Source organism: Mandrillus leucophaeus, unplaced genomic scaffold (assembly GCF_000951045.1).
Source record: "Mandrillus leucophaeus isolate KB7577 unplaced genomic scaffold, Mleu.le_1.0 Scaffold66, whole genome shotgun sequence".
NCBI lineage: Eukaryota > Metazoa > Chordata > Mammalia > Primates > Cercopithecidae > Mandrillus > Mandrillus leucophaeus.
This window is the reverse complement of record NW_012107141.1, coordinates 1,323,551-1,338,905: the sequence shown is the minus strand read 5'-3', so window position 1 is coordinate 1,338,905 and position 15,355 is coordinate 1,323,551. Positions and strand designations below refer to the sequence as shown.

Sequence of the window (15,355 nt, the reverse complement as noted above, 5' to 3'; positions counted from 1 at the left end):
TTATTTTACTGTACTCATCTATTTTTGAACCTCAGTTGACTGTGGGTAACTGAAAACCATGTAAAGCGAAACCACAGTTGAGGAGGAACTACTGTACACAAGTAGACTCTGAGCCTGATGCCATAATTGGATGGGACTGTGGTGTTCTTGGGGTGGGTGTCATTTTGCATGTAGGAGGAATTTAAACAATTTGAGTCAGTAGGAAGACTCGGGCAAATGAGAGATGCCCTAAAATTCTATTTGCCCTCCTCTTCACCCATGTCTTATCAAGAAGTGAAGTCCTATCTGTTTCCTTGAATCTCAGCTGGTTTTGTGATGACTGGCTCTGACCAACAAGAATGCAGTTGAAATGATGCTGTATCAGTTTCTAGGCTTTGAGAAGCTGGGTAGATTCTGTTTTTTACCCTTCTGAAGCCCTGACCCATCACGTGATTATTACTGTGCCAGAGAGACCATGTGGAGCTGGAGGGACCAGATGGACTTGGAGGGATCACATGGTACTTAAGAGACCATGTAGAGATGGAGCCTGGACAGCTCCCACTCTTCCAGGCTTCCCCAGAGGTACCAAACATGAGAGTCAAGAGCTCTTGGGTGTGCAGCCCCAGCAACGTAAGTGACTTCAGGTGAGATCAGCAGAAGTGCCAGGCTGAGCCCAGCCCAGACAGCAGAATTACAAAGAAATAAATGGCTGCTAAGTTCTGTAATTGTAAACAGCCATTTGTTTGTTTGTAATGATAGGTAACTGATACAGAAATAGTATTTTTCCTCCTGCCTCTTAAGCTTTTAATTTTCCTAGGTGTGCTTTTCATTGTACCTATTCTGCTTGGGGTCTGCTGAGCTTCTAGAATCTGTAGGCTACCTTTCATCTATTTTGGAACATTCTAGCCCATTTCTTCAAATACCGCTTCTGCCCAATTCTGTTACTTCTCTATCTCCCAGACCCTAATTATATGTATGTTAGATCTTTGGAGTTTTTCCATCATTTCTTAATGCTCTTATCAATCCCCACACTCCCTTGTTTTCTCTGTGGTTCTGTCTGCATATTTTTCTAGTTCACCAATTCTGGGCTGTGCTCTGTTCAATCTGTTATTAAACCCATTCAATGAGTTTTCATTACTCTATTTTTAAGTTCTAGAATGCTTATCTGATTTTTAAAATAGTTTCTAGTTCTCTGGTGAAAAGGTACTTATTTTCATCTGCTTTCTTCATCTTTTCCCTTATTTTTGTGAATATATTAATTGTAGTTATCGTAAAGTCCTTGTCTACTGAGTATAATATCTCTATTATCTGTAAATCTGCTCCTGTTGTCTACATTTTGCCTTGTTATCAACCATACCTTCTTGCTTCTTTGCATATCTAGTATTTTTTTCTAAAAATTATATTCTGGTCTTTCTGTATAAAAGAACCACAGTAGCTCCAGATATTAAAATATTTCATCAGGGCAGTTTTTCCCTTCATTCTATTAGGCAAAGAAGTTGTAAGACTCATCAACTCATTCCTGCCCGATAATGAGTTAGGTTGGGGCATGCAGTTTGGCAAGACTCAGTCTGTCTGGGTCATTCCTGTTCCTTAGTTGTGGCACACCAGGGATTCTGATTATTAACTAAGCTAGACCTAATTAGACCTAATGCTAGATTAGGAACTAATTTAGACCTAATCAGAATCCCCAGAGTGCCACAACTGAGGAACAAGAATGACCTCAGGTGTCTGAGTAGGTAGGTTAGGTGTCTGTCTCCTCAGCCCTAAAGACTTCTTCCTGTTAGAGGTCCCCAGCTCACTTCAGTCTCGCATCCAAGTAGTATCTAGATGAAAATCTTGAGGGGAAAAAGCCATATGATTATGGCTGGCTCTGTCATTCGGCATCTCCTTATTTCCTAAGCAGTGCGAGATGGAGATATTTCACTCTACCTTTCCTAAGTTTTGGGCCTAATCCCCCAGACTCCTGTGTGGCCTTAGCTCTAATCAAAATGCTCCTTGGAAAACAACTGGTCATGTGTTTGATTTCCAATCTGTTAATTCCACCTTGAACAACTGCTAAAAGCTTTACTACTTTGTCTTTTTTCTCAGTAATGGCTTTCTCCCTAGGCTAAGGCCAGTTCTTAGCTCATACCGTGAATCAACAAGCGCTGGCGGCATAGGCAGGAAGACACAGCTGGCAATCACCACTCACTTTGGAAAGGTTCTTCTGTCACTAGTAATTTAGTTCTTTCATATCTTGTTGCTTGCCTAGTTCTATGATAGCTTTAAAAACATGATTTTAGAAGTTTATCTGGTTCATTCAAGTTATTGTAAGGCAGTGACCTGCCCTGACCTACTACATCCTAACTGGAATATTACTTTTACATGTGTATTAACTTTTAATGTTATTTGACTAAATTCTTATACTCTTTGTAGTTAGTTTTCCATGGATTCTTTTGGGTTTTCCAGACATATGATTTTAGCAGATACAGTAGGCAGTCTGAATGCCTTTGTCTATATTAATACATTCAAACTCATGTTGAGTAGTAGTAGATAGAGGGGACATTCTTGTCTGGTTCTTGACTTCAGTGGAAAAGCATTTAGAAGGCACCTAGTAAGGTCCTGGCTTTTCTGCTAAGAGAGAGAGAGAGAGAGAGAGAGAGAGAGAGAGTGTGTGTGTGTGTGTGTGTGTGTGTTATTGTGCTAAGAAAAGTATCAGTTCTTAGAGTTCTTAACCTAAGTTGGTATTGAATATATCCAATGTTTGCACAAGTCTGGATATGATTATATGATTTTTCCCCTCTATCAATATGAAGGATGATATTAATGGTTTCCAAATAGTAAATCAATTCTGTATTCCTAAAGCAGCCTTTTAGTCGTGAAGTGTTTTTCAGAATATGCTGTTAGATTATTTGCTACTATTTTATCACTTTTGAATTGATAACAAGTGAAATAGGTTAGTCGTTTTTTTTTTATGCCAATTTTTTCAGATTCGGGGAACAATGATACGTTTTCTTTGTAAAATACATTTTCTTTTTTTGATACTCTGAAATATAGCAGCACTGGAAATTTTTGGTCTTTAAAGGTTTGTAAAAGTCCTCTGTGAAGTCATCTGGGCCTAGTGTGCTTTTTGGTTGGAGTTAACGATTTTTTTCCATTTCTTCTATGGCAATCTTTCTGATTTAGATGCTGTTTCTACTGAGGTCATTTTTTCTGCATTGTAGGTTTCTAAAAAATATTATTTCACCTAGGTTTTCAAACATATTTGAATAAATTATATGTTTTGGTCAAACTAGTGTGATTCTTTAAACGTCCTATTTTTATGGTCATGTCCCCCTATCTTTTGAATTTTACTTTGGCAATCTCATTTTCCTTTATTAGGTTAGCTAATGATGTATCTATTTTATTGGTACATACCTCAAACTCAACTTTTGGATTCATTATTTCTTCTGATTTTCTGTATAACTAATGCATCTTTTTTCTTTCTTAATTCTTTTGCTTTTAGTTTGGTTTATCTTTTCATTCCAGTTTTGGGTGTTTAATTCATATCTTATTTTTCATTTTTACTGCTACAGGTACTTAACGCTATGAAAATTTCTCTGAAAACTGTTTTAGTCTGTTCTACAGACTGTTATTTTGTTTTCTTTTATCTTCAAGAAATTCTAAATTTTTTAGTTTCCCTTTGACTCAGGAGCTGTTTAAATGACATGTTTTAGAATTTCCAAGTAGGAGGGCTTTTATATTGTTATTTATTATTATTATTATTATTATTTTGCATTGTGGCCAGAAAATGCTACTTTTATTTTTTTCCTTGGAATTTGTTCACTGCTCTGATACAATTTTCATGAATGAATATTCTATGTTTAAATGAGACAGCGTCTCACTCTGTTACCCAGGCTGGAGTACAGTGGCATGATCATGGCTTACTGCAACCTCAACTTCCTGGGCTTAAGCGATCCTCCCACCTCAATCTGTCAAGTAGCTGAGACTACAGGTGTGTGCAAACATTTTAATTTTTTTGTAGAGACAGAGTCTCGCCATGTTGCCCAGGCTGGCCCAAACTCCTGGGCTCCAATGATCCTCCTGCTTTGTCCACCAAAGTGCTGGGATTACAGGCATGAGCCACTCTGCCTGGCCTAATATTTTAATTCATGGAGAAAAGTTTAGTCTGAATTATAATGTGTTCCATGACAATAGTTTCCTGCTGTGTGTTCTTTGGTAAGTTTTGCTGCTTTTTCCTATGGTATTCATTCATTCATTCATTCATTCATTCATTCTTCATTGAGACGGAGTCTCACTCTGTCACCCAGACTGGAGTGTAGTGGCGTGATCTCGGCTCACTGCAACCTCTGCCTCCTGGGCTAGCACTGATTCTCCTGCCTCAGCCTCCCAAGTAGCTGAGACTACAGGTGTGTGCAAACATTTTAATTTTTTTGTAGAGACAGAGTCTCGCCATGTTGCCCAGGCTGGCCCAAACTCCTGGGCTCCAATGATCCTCCTGCTTTGTCCACCAAAGTGCTGGGATTACAGGTGTGAGCCACTGGGCCCAGCCGGTTTTCTTTTATTTTTGTATCAGTGCTGTGTCTGCTCTGTTTTTATTACTCAGGATTTTCCTGGTTGGGCTACTTGTAGAAAGTTCCTTCAGGTAGTAGAATTTTGCTGATGTTTTCTGAAATTGCTAACCCTGCCTGACTTCTGCTACAATTCATCTTGTATGGTTTTGTGTGGATCATAACCACTTTTGGCAATCCTTACATTTTTTTGAAGTCTGGGGATCATGTGCTTGCCCTAGTTTCATTATAATTGGGGTCTGCTCATGATTTTTCCATGTGCGATATCCGGAAGATGAAGGAAGTTGCTATCTCACTATCTCACAATGTCACATTCATATTTTAAGTTGGGTTAATTCTTTAAATGACTACGCTAAATTAGCTATTTAATATTATACAGTAGTAGAGAGATTCTTAGTCATAAAGTAATAAAATTAAATTTAAAAACCCCTCCTCTTTACACAAATATCACACAGAAGAAGAAGAAGAGGAGTCTTAGAATCTCTCAATGATATTTTCTGTAGGCTCTATGAAAATGCAATTTGGTGAATATTTTGTTTCATGATTTCAAGAGAAAAGACATTTCAAAGTGTGTTTCCCATCCATCATCCAAAATACCAAATATTCTTCACCATCAGAAGAATATCTGACTTATTTCATATACCTAGATTCCATGGTTTCCAATACTAACACTTCTATACACACATACTGGGGTAAAGAAGAGAAAACTGACTAGGTAAGTTTCACCACAGAAGGTAGGCAAAGAGACAGAAAAGAATATTAAAAAAGTGACTGAAACATTCTGAGGGGAGTTATTTCACATTATCCTTTGAGCCACCAAGTGCTAAGTAACTAACAGAAGAGGTTAGAGACACTTAGGAGCAAATAACCTAGAAAAGAAGTTAGAAGGAGGGCAATTGTTTCCAGCTTTTCTGTGGGGAGACTTACCTTTTCCAAAACTTTGGCAATTCGGGTGCCAATTTGTTCAAGCGACTGTTGTGGATATTGGTCTTTGCCGAGATTTTGTAATACCTGGAAGGAAGGAAGATGGCAGATTAGTAGAATGAAAACGACGCAGGATCTAGATGATACTGCTAATGCTGAGTTGGGCACCATACCACAGAGGCAAACTGTTTTTCTGGGATACATGCTGTGGTCCTATTGGTAAGGTAATCTATGGAAGATACATTTAAGGCTGTTTTAGCATCCCCTCAGCTCTCCCACATTTAACAAAAATTACAGAATATAAAACACATTCATTATAGCGACATTAGACCACAGAGTAAATGAAATAAACTATGTGTAATCTTGTCATTCAGACATGTAAAGACATATAGAGAGGTATCAACCACTTTTAACACCTTTATATGTCTTTCAGATATTTTTCTATGTACGTTTTCTCACAAAATATTGAATTATACTATATACTGTTACCTATGTTTTCACATTACATACTGTGAAAATTTATTCACGTCAATAAGAATATTTCTATATATTTTCTAATGGTGCCACTGTATACTATCTTACTTCTATACCAAAATTTATTTAACCAATGCTCTACTGTTGGATACTTGTGACATGTTTTTCCAATTCTTCTAGGTAGATGCTTTGCTAGGTATATATTGGGCCTGCCTTCCTTACCTTCCTTCTTAAAAATGTCAACAGGAGAATTAACTGCCCCAAACATTTTTCTCAAGAGTCTATATTTGATGGCAAGGCAGAACTACTCCCCTTGAGGGGTAAATCAGGATTAAAATTCCATGGTCATAAATAAAAAAAGACTAATAAGCTCAGTCCAAGGGCCTGAAAGAAATCAGGCTTGGCCCAAATCCACCTAGGTGATGCCTAACTGAAAAAAAGCCCCTATTTTTTTTTTAAAGGCCTGGTCACCTGTGCTTTCCACTATCAATGTGCATCCTAATTGTGAGGCTAAAAACCAGCCTGAACAAAGTTGAGCACTCACCTCTGTTAGCTGACTCTCCCCTGTGTAGTGCAGGCTGGCTCGGTTGGAAACCCCATGCAAGTGGTCCAGGGTATGCATACTCGTGGGGAGATTGCCATTGCAAAGAGGCTCCATTGCTGGCTGCTGTATAGGGGTGGCAAAGTCTATGTGTTCTGTGATGCTGAGAAATGGAGATGACCACATTAGGAAATTTTTGAGTGGGTGCGAAGAGAAGAGAGACAGCGTTAACAATCAGCTCATCATAGCTTCAACATGCTATCCTCTGATTTTAAACGAGGTAAGTTTTCTTCTAGGATTTCTTCTTCCAAGATATAAGTGGTGATAAATACCCACAACTGGTTATTATCTTTTAGTTTTCTTTTATGCACAGCAGCACATTCCTCCCCACAGAAAAAGTTACCTAAAGCTTAGACAGTAAATTTTATAGAGATAAACAGCCGTACACTGTATTTAGGTGTAAGACTAAGTACTTCCTTTCATTTTCCCACCATATACAAACTATTATAGACTGTCATATGCACTAATATGACAAATTGGCACTGCCATGTTTTACTTGCAGCTATTTAAAAAGTCTAACAATTATTAGGCAAACATTCACTCATTATTTATTTACAGTCTATTACATGTCAGATACAAGGACTATAATAATGAGTAAAACATAGTCAGTCCCTGCTGTTATCATGTTTATTCCCTTGTGAGTGATTCATTTATTACATGTGATAAGTTATAAAAGATAAAATATGGTGCAGTGACAGTACACTCCAGGAGGGTATACGTTGCCTCTGCACTGGTGGAGCAGGGAGGTAGCTAGTAAAGGATTCTGTGGAGGTAAGATTAAGTTGAGGCCAGAAGGTTTAGTATGAATTAACCAGCTGAGAACCCACAGTGAGAACAATGCCACAGACAAAAGAGACACCATGTGTGACAGTCCTGGCAGGAGAGAGGGCAAAAGAGAGGATGAAAAAACAGGCAGGGAGCAGATCAAGAAAAGCAGATCAAGTCCACTTTAAATAGCAGTAAGAATTTCCTAGAGCGCTTTAAGGATGATTTGACTTATATCTGAAGAATTCTGAGTACTGTGGAGAGAACAGGTTGAACAGAGGCAAGAGTGAACAGAGCAAGAGGACCAGCTAGGAGGTACTGGATGAACCGATGTAGGGATGGTTATGCTCTGGTTTGAGGAGGCACCAATGGAGATGGAGAAAAGTAGGTGGTTTTGAAAAATACTCAGGGAGTAAAAGTGCTAAGAATTGGTAACAGGCTGAATTTGAAGAGCAAGGGAGGAAAATTGTTAAGGATAACTCCCAGGTTTTTGGCCTAAGCATTGCTGGAACTATTTACTAAAAATAGGAAAAGAAAAAACAAACGAAACAATAATTTTTTAATATGGAGAGTGGGCAAGAAAATTATGACTTTAGTTTTCCTGAGCATGGGATGCCTGAGTGCAATCTAGACAAGACAGGTCAGGGAGACAGACAAATGAGTTGAAGGCATTGTAGAAGGTCTGGTATGGAGATTCAAGTTTGGGAGCTGTTAGTACATCTGTGTTGATTGGAATTTTGGGAGTAGATCAGTCTGACTAGACGTGATTACAAAATAAGAAGGCTTAGTGGTAAATCCTGGGAAACTCCAACACTTAAAGGGTAGAAAAGGGGTCAGCAAAAGAGAGTGAGTGTCCAGTGAGGAGAAAGCAGTTATCAGAGGCACCTAGTATGTCTCAGTAGGTGTTTGCAAATCTGGATTTGCTCTGGCTCCCTTACAACTGCATGATATTCATGAGAAACTATGGGTTTTGTGCTTCTATAAAGAGGATCTAGTCTTCAATGCAAACTAAGCAGGTTATACATGGCTGCTAGATAGCTTACGAAGGACAGGTGAAGGCACCGGGAAGGGAGGCACACTCACGGCTTTGCTACAATGGGTTGGGTCCACATGGGGGCCATGGTCAGCATGGTCATCCTTTGAAAATTCAGCTCTAGAAAGGATAACTTTTCTACTCTCTGCTAAGAGGGCATCCTTAAAGTCAGCTGGGTTCAGTGGAACTCAAATGCCATAAAGGAGGGAAAGGCTTAACATACTTACTCAATGTTTTTTGAAGAAACTGCAAGCCAGGTACTCACGATGGCAGTCAGCTCTACCCAGCGGAGTTTGACGCATTCGTCTGGGCTGGGCCATCCCAGACGCTGGTAGTCACGTTTTTTTCCTGGAAGGAAAGTATGCCATGAATCCACGCGATTGCAAAGGAACAGAACCCAAAGGGCCTTGTGCCCTGATGATTACTTCACCCAGATTGGTGTATTTGGAGGTGCTAGTCATTCTTGTAGTCTTTAGCATTTCCCCCATCTATGGTCTAATTAAAATCTTGTCATTATGCAATGGGACTAAAGATCATCTCTGAGTAAAGACAGGTGGAGAAGAAAGAATAAATGAGTCCTTTGGTGGATTTAAGACTGAGCAACATGAAATAAGGGTTAATGTATTCTTCAATGTTAACAGTCTTACCAAACTTAATTTTTGCCCCCTCTGTATTTTGATTTTATAAAGACAACTCCAACTTAGTAGAAACATATATCCCTAAAGCAGGGTTTCTCAACCTGGTATTACTGACATTTTGGGCTGGATAATTTTTTGAGGACCTGTCCTGTGCACTGGAGGGTGTTTAGCATCATCTTTGGCCTCTACCCACTGGATGTGGGTAGCACCGTTCCCCAGATAAAACAACAAAAATGTCTCCAGATATTGCCAAATGTCCCCTGGGGGGCAACATCACACCCAGTAGAGAGAACCACTGCTATAAAGAAGAGCAGCAGGGAATAATGATGTTAATGAGAGATGATCATCTCCCCCCAGCCCCCGCCACAACACCACAGTCCAAGAACCAGCCTGGTTATCATCTATTTGAAGAGCACTTCCTGTGTATTCAGATCCCGTGCTAAGTGCTTTACATCCTTAACCTCATAAGTTTTTTCCATTTTTCTTTTTTTAATTAGAGACAGCACCTTGCTTTCTTGCCCAGGCTGGAGTGCCATGGCATGATACTAGCTTTCTGTAGCCTTAACCTCCTGGGTTCAAGTGATCCTCCCACCCTGGCCTCCCAAAGTGCTGGGATTATAGATGTGAGCCACTGCATCTGGCCTGAAGTAGGTTTTAACCCTCATTTCTCAGATGAGAAAACAGAGACTCAGGGAGACTAGATGACTTGCCCAGGTCACCTGGCTAGGAAATGGCAGAGCTGGGATCCTGATCCAAGTCTGTTTGACTCTAACGTGTATGTTCCCAATCAACAAGCTATTTAAAGCTACAAAAAAATTTTAAAGCTCTGTTTATTAATATCCTTCGTAGGTACTACTTTTTGGGTCTGGGCGCTTTACTTACATCAAATCCCCAAGAAAAGAGCAGAACTGTCTTGTCTGGGAGGGGTTTTCTGAAGGAGTTATAATGGAATAGGCAGGAAGGAGAACTTTAGTTCTGTATAGCACTTTTTATATTATAGGAATTTACCAACAGTAGAAAACTGTTTGAGGTACAGGCAGGGGTTTAGATTGAGATTTTAACAAAACAGAAAGGAACAGTTTTGAAAGAGTTTCAAATTAACTCTCTTTAAATTAATAACTTAAATAAGCCATAATTTTCACAAAAAATCTTATTTTCTTTTACATTTAATAATTTCATTTGAAAAATATTTATTGAGCACCTGTTATAAGGGGCTGAGAACCATAAAAGACACTAGGGGTACAGACAGGAATCATAAGACGGCCTGCTCTTGAGCTCACAGTCTAGTAAGGAAGGTAAACATAAACAAATCATTACAATACAATAGGAAAAGAGCTAGAGCAAAGATATAGAACAATTGCACAGAGGAAAGAGTAACTAATTCTGCCTGAAGGTAACAAGGAAGAGATGGCACTTGATTTTGAAGTTTAAGGATGAGGGATATTTTAGCACGGCAGAGGGCAGAGGGGGCATAGGGCATTCCAGGCATAGGGAACAGCATGTGCAAAGGCACTGAGGTAAAAACATGAGCATGGTTGGTTCAGAGAATGGTGTTGAAGGGTACACAGAGGCGGGTTGTAAAGGGTCTTGTACACCACACTAGGAAGTTTGAATTTTATCCTGTAGGCAATGGGAAGGCTTCAAGCCCACATCTCTCCATCTGGTTCACAAGGATATCATAAGAGGCTCTGTTAAATGCCTTGCTGAAATCCAGTTACATTATGTCTATGGCACTTTCCTGGTCTTCCAGTCTAGTAGCCCTAACCAAAAAAGGAAATGAAATTAGTTAAGCATTATTATTAGTTCTTAGAAAATCTACAATGGCTCTTAATGATCTCCATTTTTCCCCCATGGGCTCACAAACTATTTAATACTTTGCTTTATAACTTGGTCAGGATTTATCATGAAGCTGATTAGTTAGCAGTGAATAGAATCCATACTTAACTGAAAATTGGGATTTTGAATTTCTCTAGTATTTCTGTCCTCTATGCTTTAGAGTTTTTCACTTTAATGCCAATAAGTGGTTCCATGATCCCATTTGCAAGTACATTCAGTGCCCTACTTGGGCCCACCAATTTGAATACATTTAAAACTGCTTAAGTGCTCTCATATCATCTCAACCATATTCAGCTTTAGTTTTCACTTTTATAATACATCTTTAGTTTTTTTGTTTATAAAAGTAATACAGGCTTATTGTAAAATATTTAAAAAATGGAAGTCATACAGAAGAAAATAAAAATCACCTATAGCTCTGTTAGCACCCAGAGATGACCATTTATAACATTTTGATGTATTTCCTCCTACTTTTGTTTCTATGTGCTTGTTTACTATACCATATTTCATCAAATCTAAGATGCTGCCAACTGTAAATATACATTATTTTAAAGGATTTAAGAAAGAAAAACAGTGCCATTATATAAGATACTATCAACTCTAAGATGTATTCCAATTTCAGAGATATTGAAATGTGAAAAAAATGTAGTTGATGAAATACAGCATAATGATTAAGGTATTCTCTACATTTACTACTTTATAAATTGCTTTTCTTAGTATATTACCAATATTTTGGCTGCATATTATGCAGCATGGACGTGTTATGATTTACTTAGGCAATTACAACATTCAGGTTGTTTACAAATTTTTATTATAAGCAACCCCATGATCAATATCTTTCTACTTACATCTATGGCACTTGTAAGATGATTTACTTAGGGTAAATTACCATAAGTAGAATAACTGGTATATTTTTAAATTTTCTGATGCGTCTAGTCAGACTACCCCAAAATTCACTTCATTTAAATAAAATGTGTGTTACACATTTAAAAACAATTTGATAATCAAAACTGGTATCTTACTGTTTATGCCTGCACTCCTTTGATTGCTGATGAGGTTGAACATCTTCTCAAGTTTAGTGGCCATCTGTGTGTGTGTGTGTGTGTGTGTGTGTGTGTTTGGTGAGCTGCCTATGTATGCTGCATACATTTTATTGAAATATTGTATGTTTCATATTGATTTGTAAGTGCTCTTTAAATGATATTGATACCCTCTGCTTATCATATATTCTGTAAATATATACAAAAATAATCTACAAAAAATACTTTGCTTCAGTCTTTTGTCTTATTTTGTGGTGCTTTCCAGTGTCAGAATTATTATTTTCTTTCTCTCTCTTTGCCTTAGAAAGTTCTTCCCACATGGAAAGAACATGTAAATATTCACCTAGTTTTTCTTCCTTTATGATTTATTACACATAATGTTAAATCCACTGGAATTTCATTTCCATAATGTTTTAGCGTTTGAACACTTTTTTCATTGATACAGAAGACAGACTGGTTTCTTGATCACTTTGCCCCTTTATCATCTCATCTGAACTATTTCAAGTTACAAATACAGCCTCTGTGAGAAATGAGACAGTGATATCTAAAACAAGAAATTGGCATATTAAACATTCAAATTTACCTTGTGGCCCAGGAGATGCCACCTTGGGGCCAGTGATCTCCAGGTTTGTTTGGTAACGATGTCCATTTTCTATCTGACTTGTTTCTACTTTTTTCCCAGGAGTTTTCTTATGATCTCCTTTGGGTTTCTTTACACGTTTGACCTGGAATGTAATCTGGGAAACAGAAACATGTTAGGGACAAATGAGACCAGTGATCAAATCTGTCAATGACTTGTGAATACTAGTTAAGAATAACCAAGTCTTGTGCTCAGGTTCTCTCCTTGAATTTAACTCTTAAAGACCTAAATAAAAAATGGTTAGTGAAATGAACAAAATAACCTAGTCTTGAAGAATGTAGAGGAGAAACTGAAAAGAAAGATGTCTGAACTGGACAGTTCCAAGTCTGCAGGCTCTGACTGTGGCTTCACACCCATCCCATTTCCTCCTGCCTCCCAGAAGAGCCAGCAATACATAAGTAACATGAAATGCTTCCTCCCGGTAAAATTCCAATGTGAAGGCTGTCCTGGAGTGTGCAGCCAAGTAGTGCCACATATCCAACAGAAACTTCCACTTTGCATACTAGGATCCCCTGAAGGACATGGGCTACAATTTTGTAAGAATTAAGCTGGCAAACTTACCCATTCTGTTGCTTCATCATCTTCACTTCTGCAGTCTCCGTAGCAAGAGCTTCTGGCCACTCCATCCTGGGGACCTTTCTTCAGCACCCGTATTCCTTGTAAGTCTAGACGCCGCCCCTTCATCTCCAGTGCACCCCCAAAGCCTTCCAAAGGCCATGCTTGCTGAAATTCATCCACCAAAGCCAGTATTTCTTCTGACATTTTGGTTTCATCTGAATTCTCCATCTCGTCAGAGCCATTGCTCTCCTCAACCACCGTACCTGAAATTCAAGGGCCAGCATGTTAGTAAAAGGTACATAGTACTCATTCAAGTCCTTGGGTGACTCCAACCCTGCTTTTGGAGAAACGTTTTGGCTCTGCTTAGAGGCACTTCTATAGCCCAATGTGATAAAAATACCATTCAGCATCTTCAAAATACATAATAAAATACCAAGTTTGTCATCTAGCGTTTGCCAAAAGCCTGGCTGAGAACAGTGGCAGCTAGACAGCAGGCAGGCAGAGATTCTCTTATTAGTGAGCATGAGGACAGGTATGTGATATACTATTTTTTAAAAAAGATCCACTTGCTCTACATTCAAAACATAGATGGCAAGGATGAAGCTTATTATGTTATTTAATATATGGGATTCTTCAAGGTTTATTCAAATATCTGGACATAGCTGTGTGTCCAGACCATATAGCTGGCTTAACTGACTTAACTGAAAAATGATTTGTTTAATGGAAAACTATCCTAATTCTACATGAAGGCTCCCATTTTTCACTAATGGCTGATATAAGAAATAGCAATATACTACAATAATTTCTTTCTAAAATGATTACCAAGATATTATTTAGGTGGCTCAAGTCTCTAAAAGACCCCGATGGAAGACTCTCAGCATAATGGCCTAGCAAAAATTCTCTGTCTTGAGAACTCAGTATGTTTCCTTTATTATCCAATGAAGGCTACACAACCCTCTTGAGTTTTCCTCTATGCTTGAATAAGAAGGAAGTTCAGGCAAAATCAGCCCGAGTTTCTTAATAGAAGGCTTTCTTTTAAAAAATTCTGCACTACTTAACTTTTCCTGTTTATTTTGTATTAATGGCTGGATGTTACATTGTGCATTCCATGAAAGTTATCCCTAGTCCCTTTAGGAAGTAGATAGGGTACAAGAACAAATAACAAAACATCTCCTTTTGTAACATATACCCACAGGAAAACCTGAGAGCTCTGGGTTGATACCTCACAAAACGCCAGTTTCATTATTCTAGTGCAGTAATCTTCAGTTGGTAATTCTGGCTTGTTCAGGGATTTAGAACATGGTATCACAGCCATGCACCACATAATGAAGTTCTGGTCAATGATGAACTGCATATACCACAGTGGTGCCATAAAATTATAATACTGTATTTCCCCTGTACCTTTTCTGCATTTAAATACGTTTAGAGACGCAAATATTTACCATTGTGTTATGCTTGCCTACAGTGTTTCAGCAGATAAACGTGCTGTAGAAGTTTGTAGCCTAGGAGCAAGGGGCTACACAATGTAACACGGGAGCACAGTAGGCTATACCACCTAGCTTTGTGTAAGTAAGTACAGTACACTCTATGATGTTCCCACGATGGCAAAATCACCCAAGGACGCATTTCCTAGAACATATCCCTGTCGTTAAGCAACACACTGGAAAAAAATCATGCTGTTTAGCTACAAAGAGTTCTGCAAACCCAGTAACCCAAGGTTACTGCTTCCCTGTGCTCCTAACATATGGTAATACTTATCATTATTTAAAACTTCTGAGAGAGAGGGGCTTTCATCAATGGAAACTGATATTCAAATGAAGAGAGAATACGGAGCTTGCTGCAGGCTTCTGTTGCTGGTAGCCATTAGGCTTTTCTAAAGGCTGCTGGGGTTGGGGCAAAAGCAATTCCTAAAAAACAACACTAAATATGTACATATTTTTATATTTTCTCCTCACAGGTGAGGAATAAGTAGATTATAAGTGTGCTCTGAGTTAGCAAAAAATAAACCAAACTTTATTGATAGCCTACTATGTGTCTATCTCTGTAAGCTGTAGGTGGGAACAAAAAAAAATGGAAAGTTTCTAACCTTAAGAAATGAAATTAAATATAATGAATTTATAATCAAGTTGGAGACAGAAAACTACATACATGAAATAATAAAGAGAACAATTAACTTTTTTTTTAAGAGGAAAAAATACTTGCATGTAATCACAAAATGCTTCTTAGAGAAAGGGGGACTACCTGAGGCAGGATTTAGACAGACAGAGTAGAGGGCCAGGGAGGTCACTCCCCAGAGTGACTTTTTTTTTTTTTTTTTTTT

The 15,355-nt window shown here is 38.4% G+C and overlaps 1 protein-coding gene across 3 annotated transcripts in view; it reads right to left on the bottom strand.

The window, feature by feature from the left end:
• The window catches only part of TTC17 (tetratricopeptide repeat domain 17), a 148,416-nt gene that overhangs the window by 36,328 nt on the left and 96,733 nt on the right, over positions 1-15,355 (bottom strand). For 2 of the 3 annotated variants that reach the window (XM_012001340.1, XM_012001341.1), the window contains 5 exons: positions 13,039-13,298; positions 12,421-12,574; positions 8,554-8,674; positions 6,472-6,631; positions 5,457-5,540 (listed from right to left, as the gene is read on the bottom strand). In XM_012001340.1, the coding sequence (XP_011856730.1) occupies positions 5,457-5,540; positions 6,472-6,631; positions 8,554-8,674; positions 12,421-12,574; positions 13,039-13,298 (779 nt within the window). Of the gene's footprint in view, positions 1-5,456; positions 5,541-6,471; positions 6,632-8,553; positions 8,675-9,937; positions 10,725-12,420; positions 12,575-13,038; positions 13,299-15,355 lie in introns of those variants that run through there. The other variant, XM_012001342.1, reaches the window with a different exon arrangement.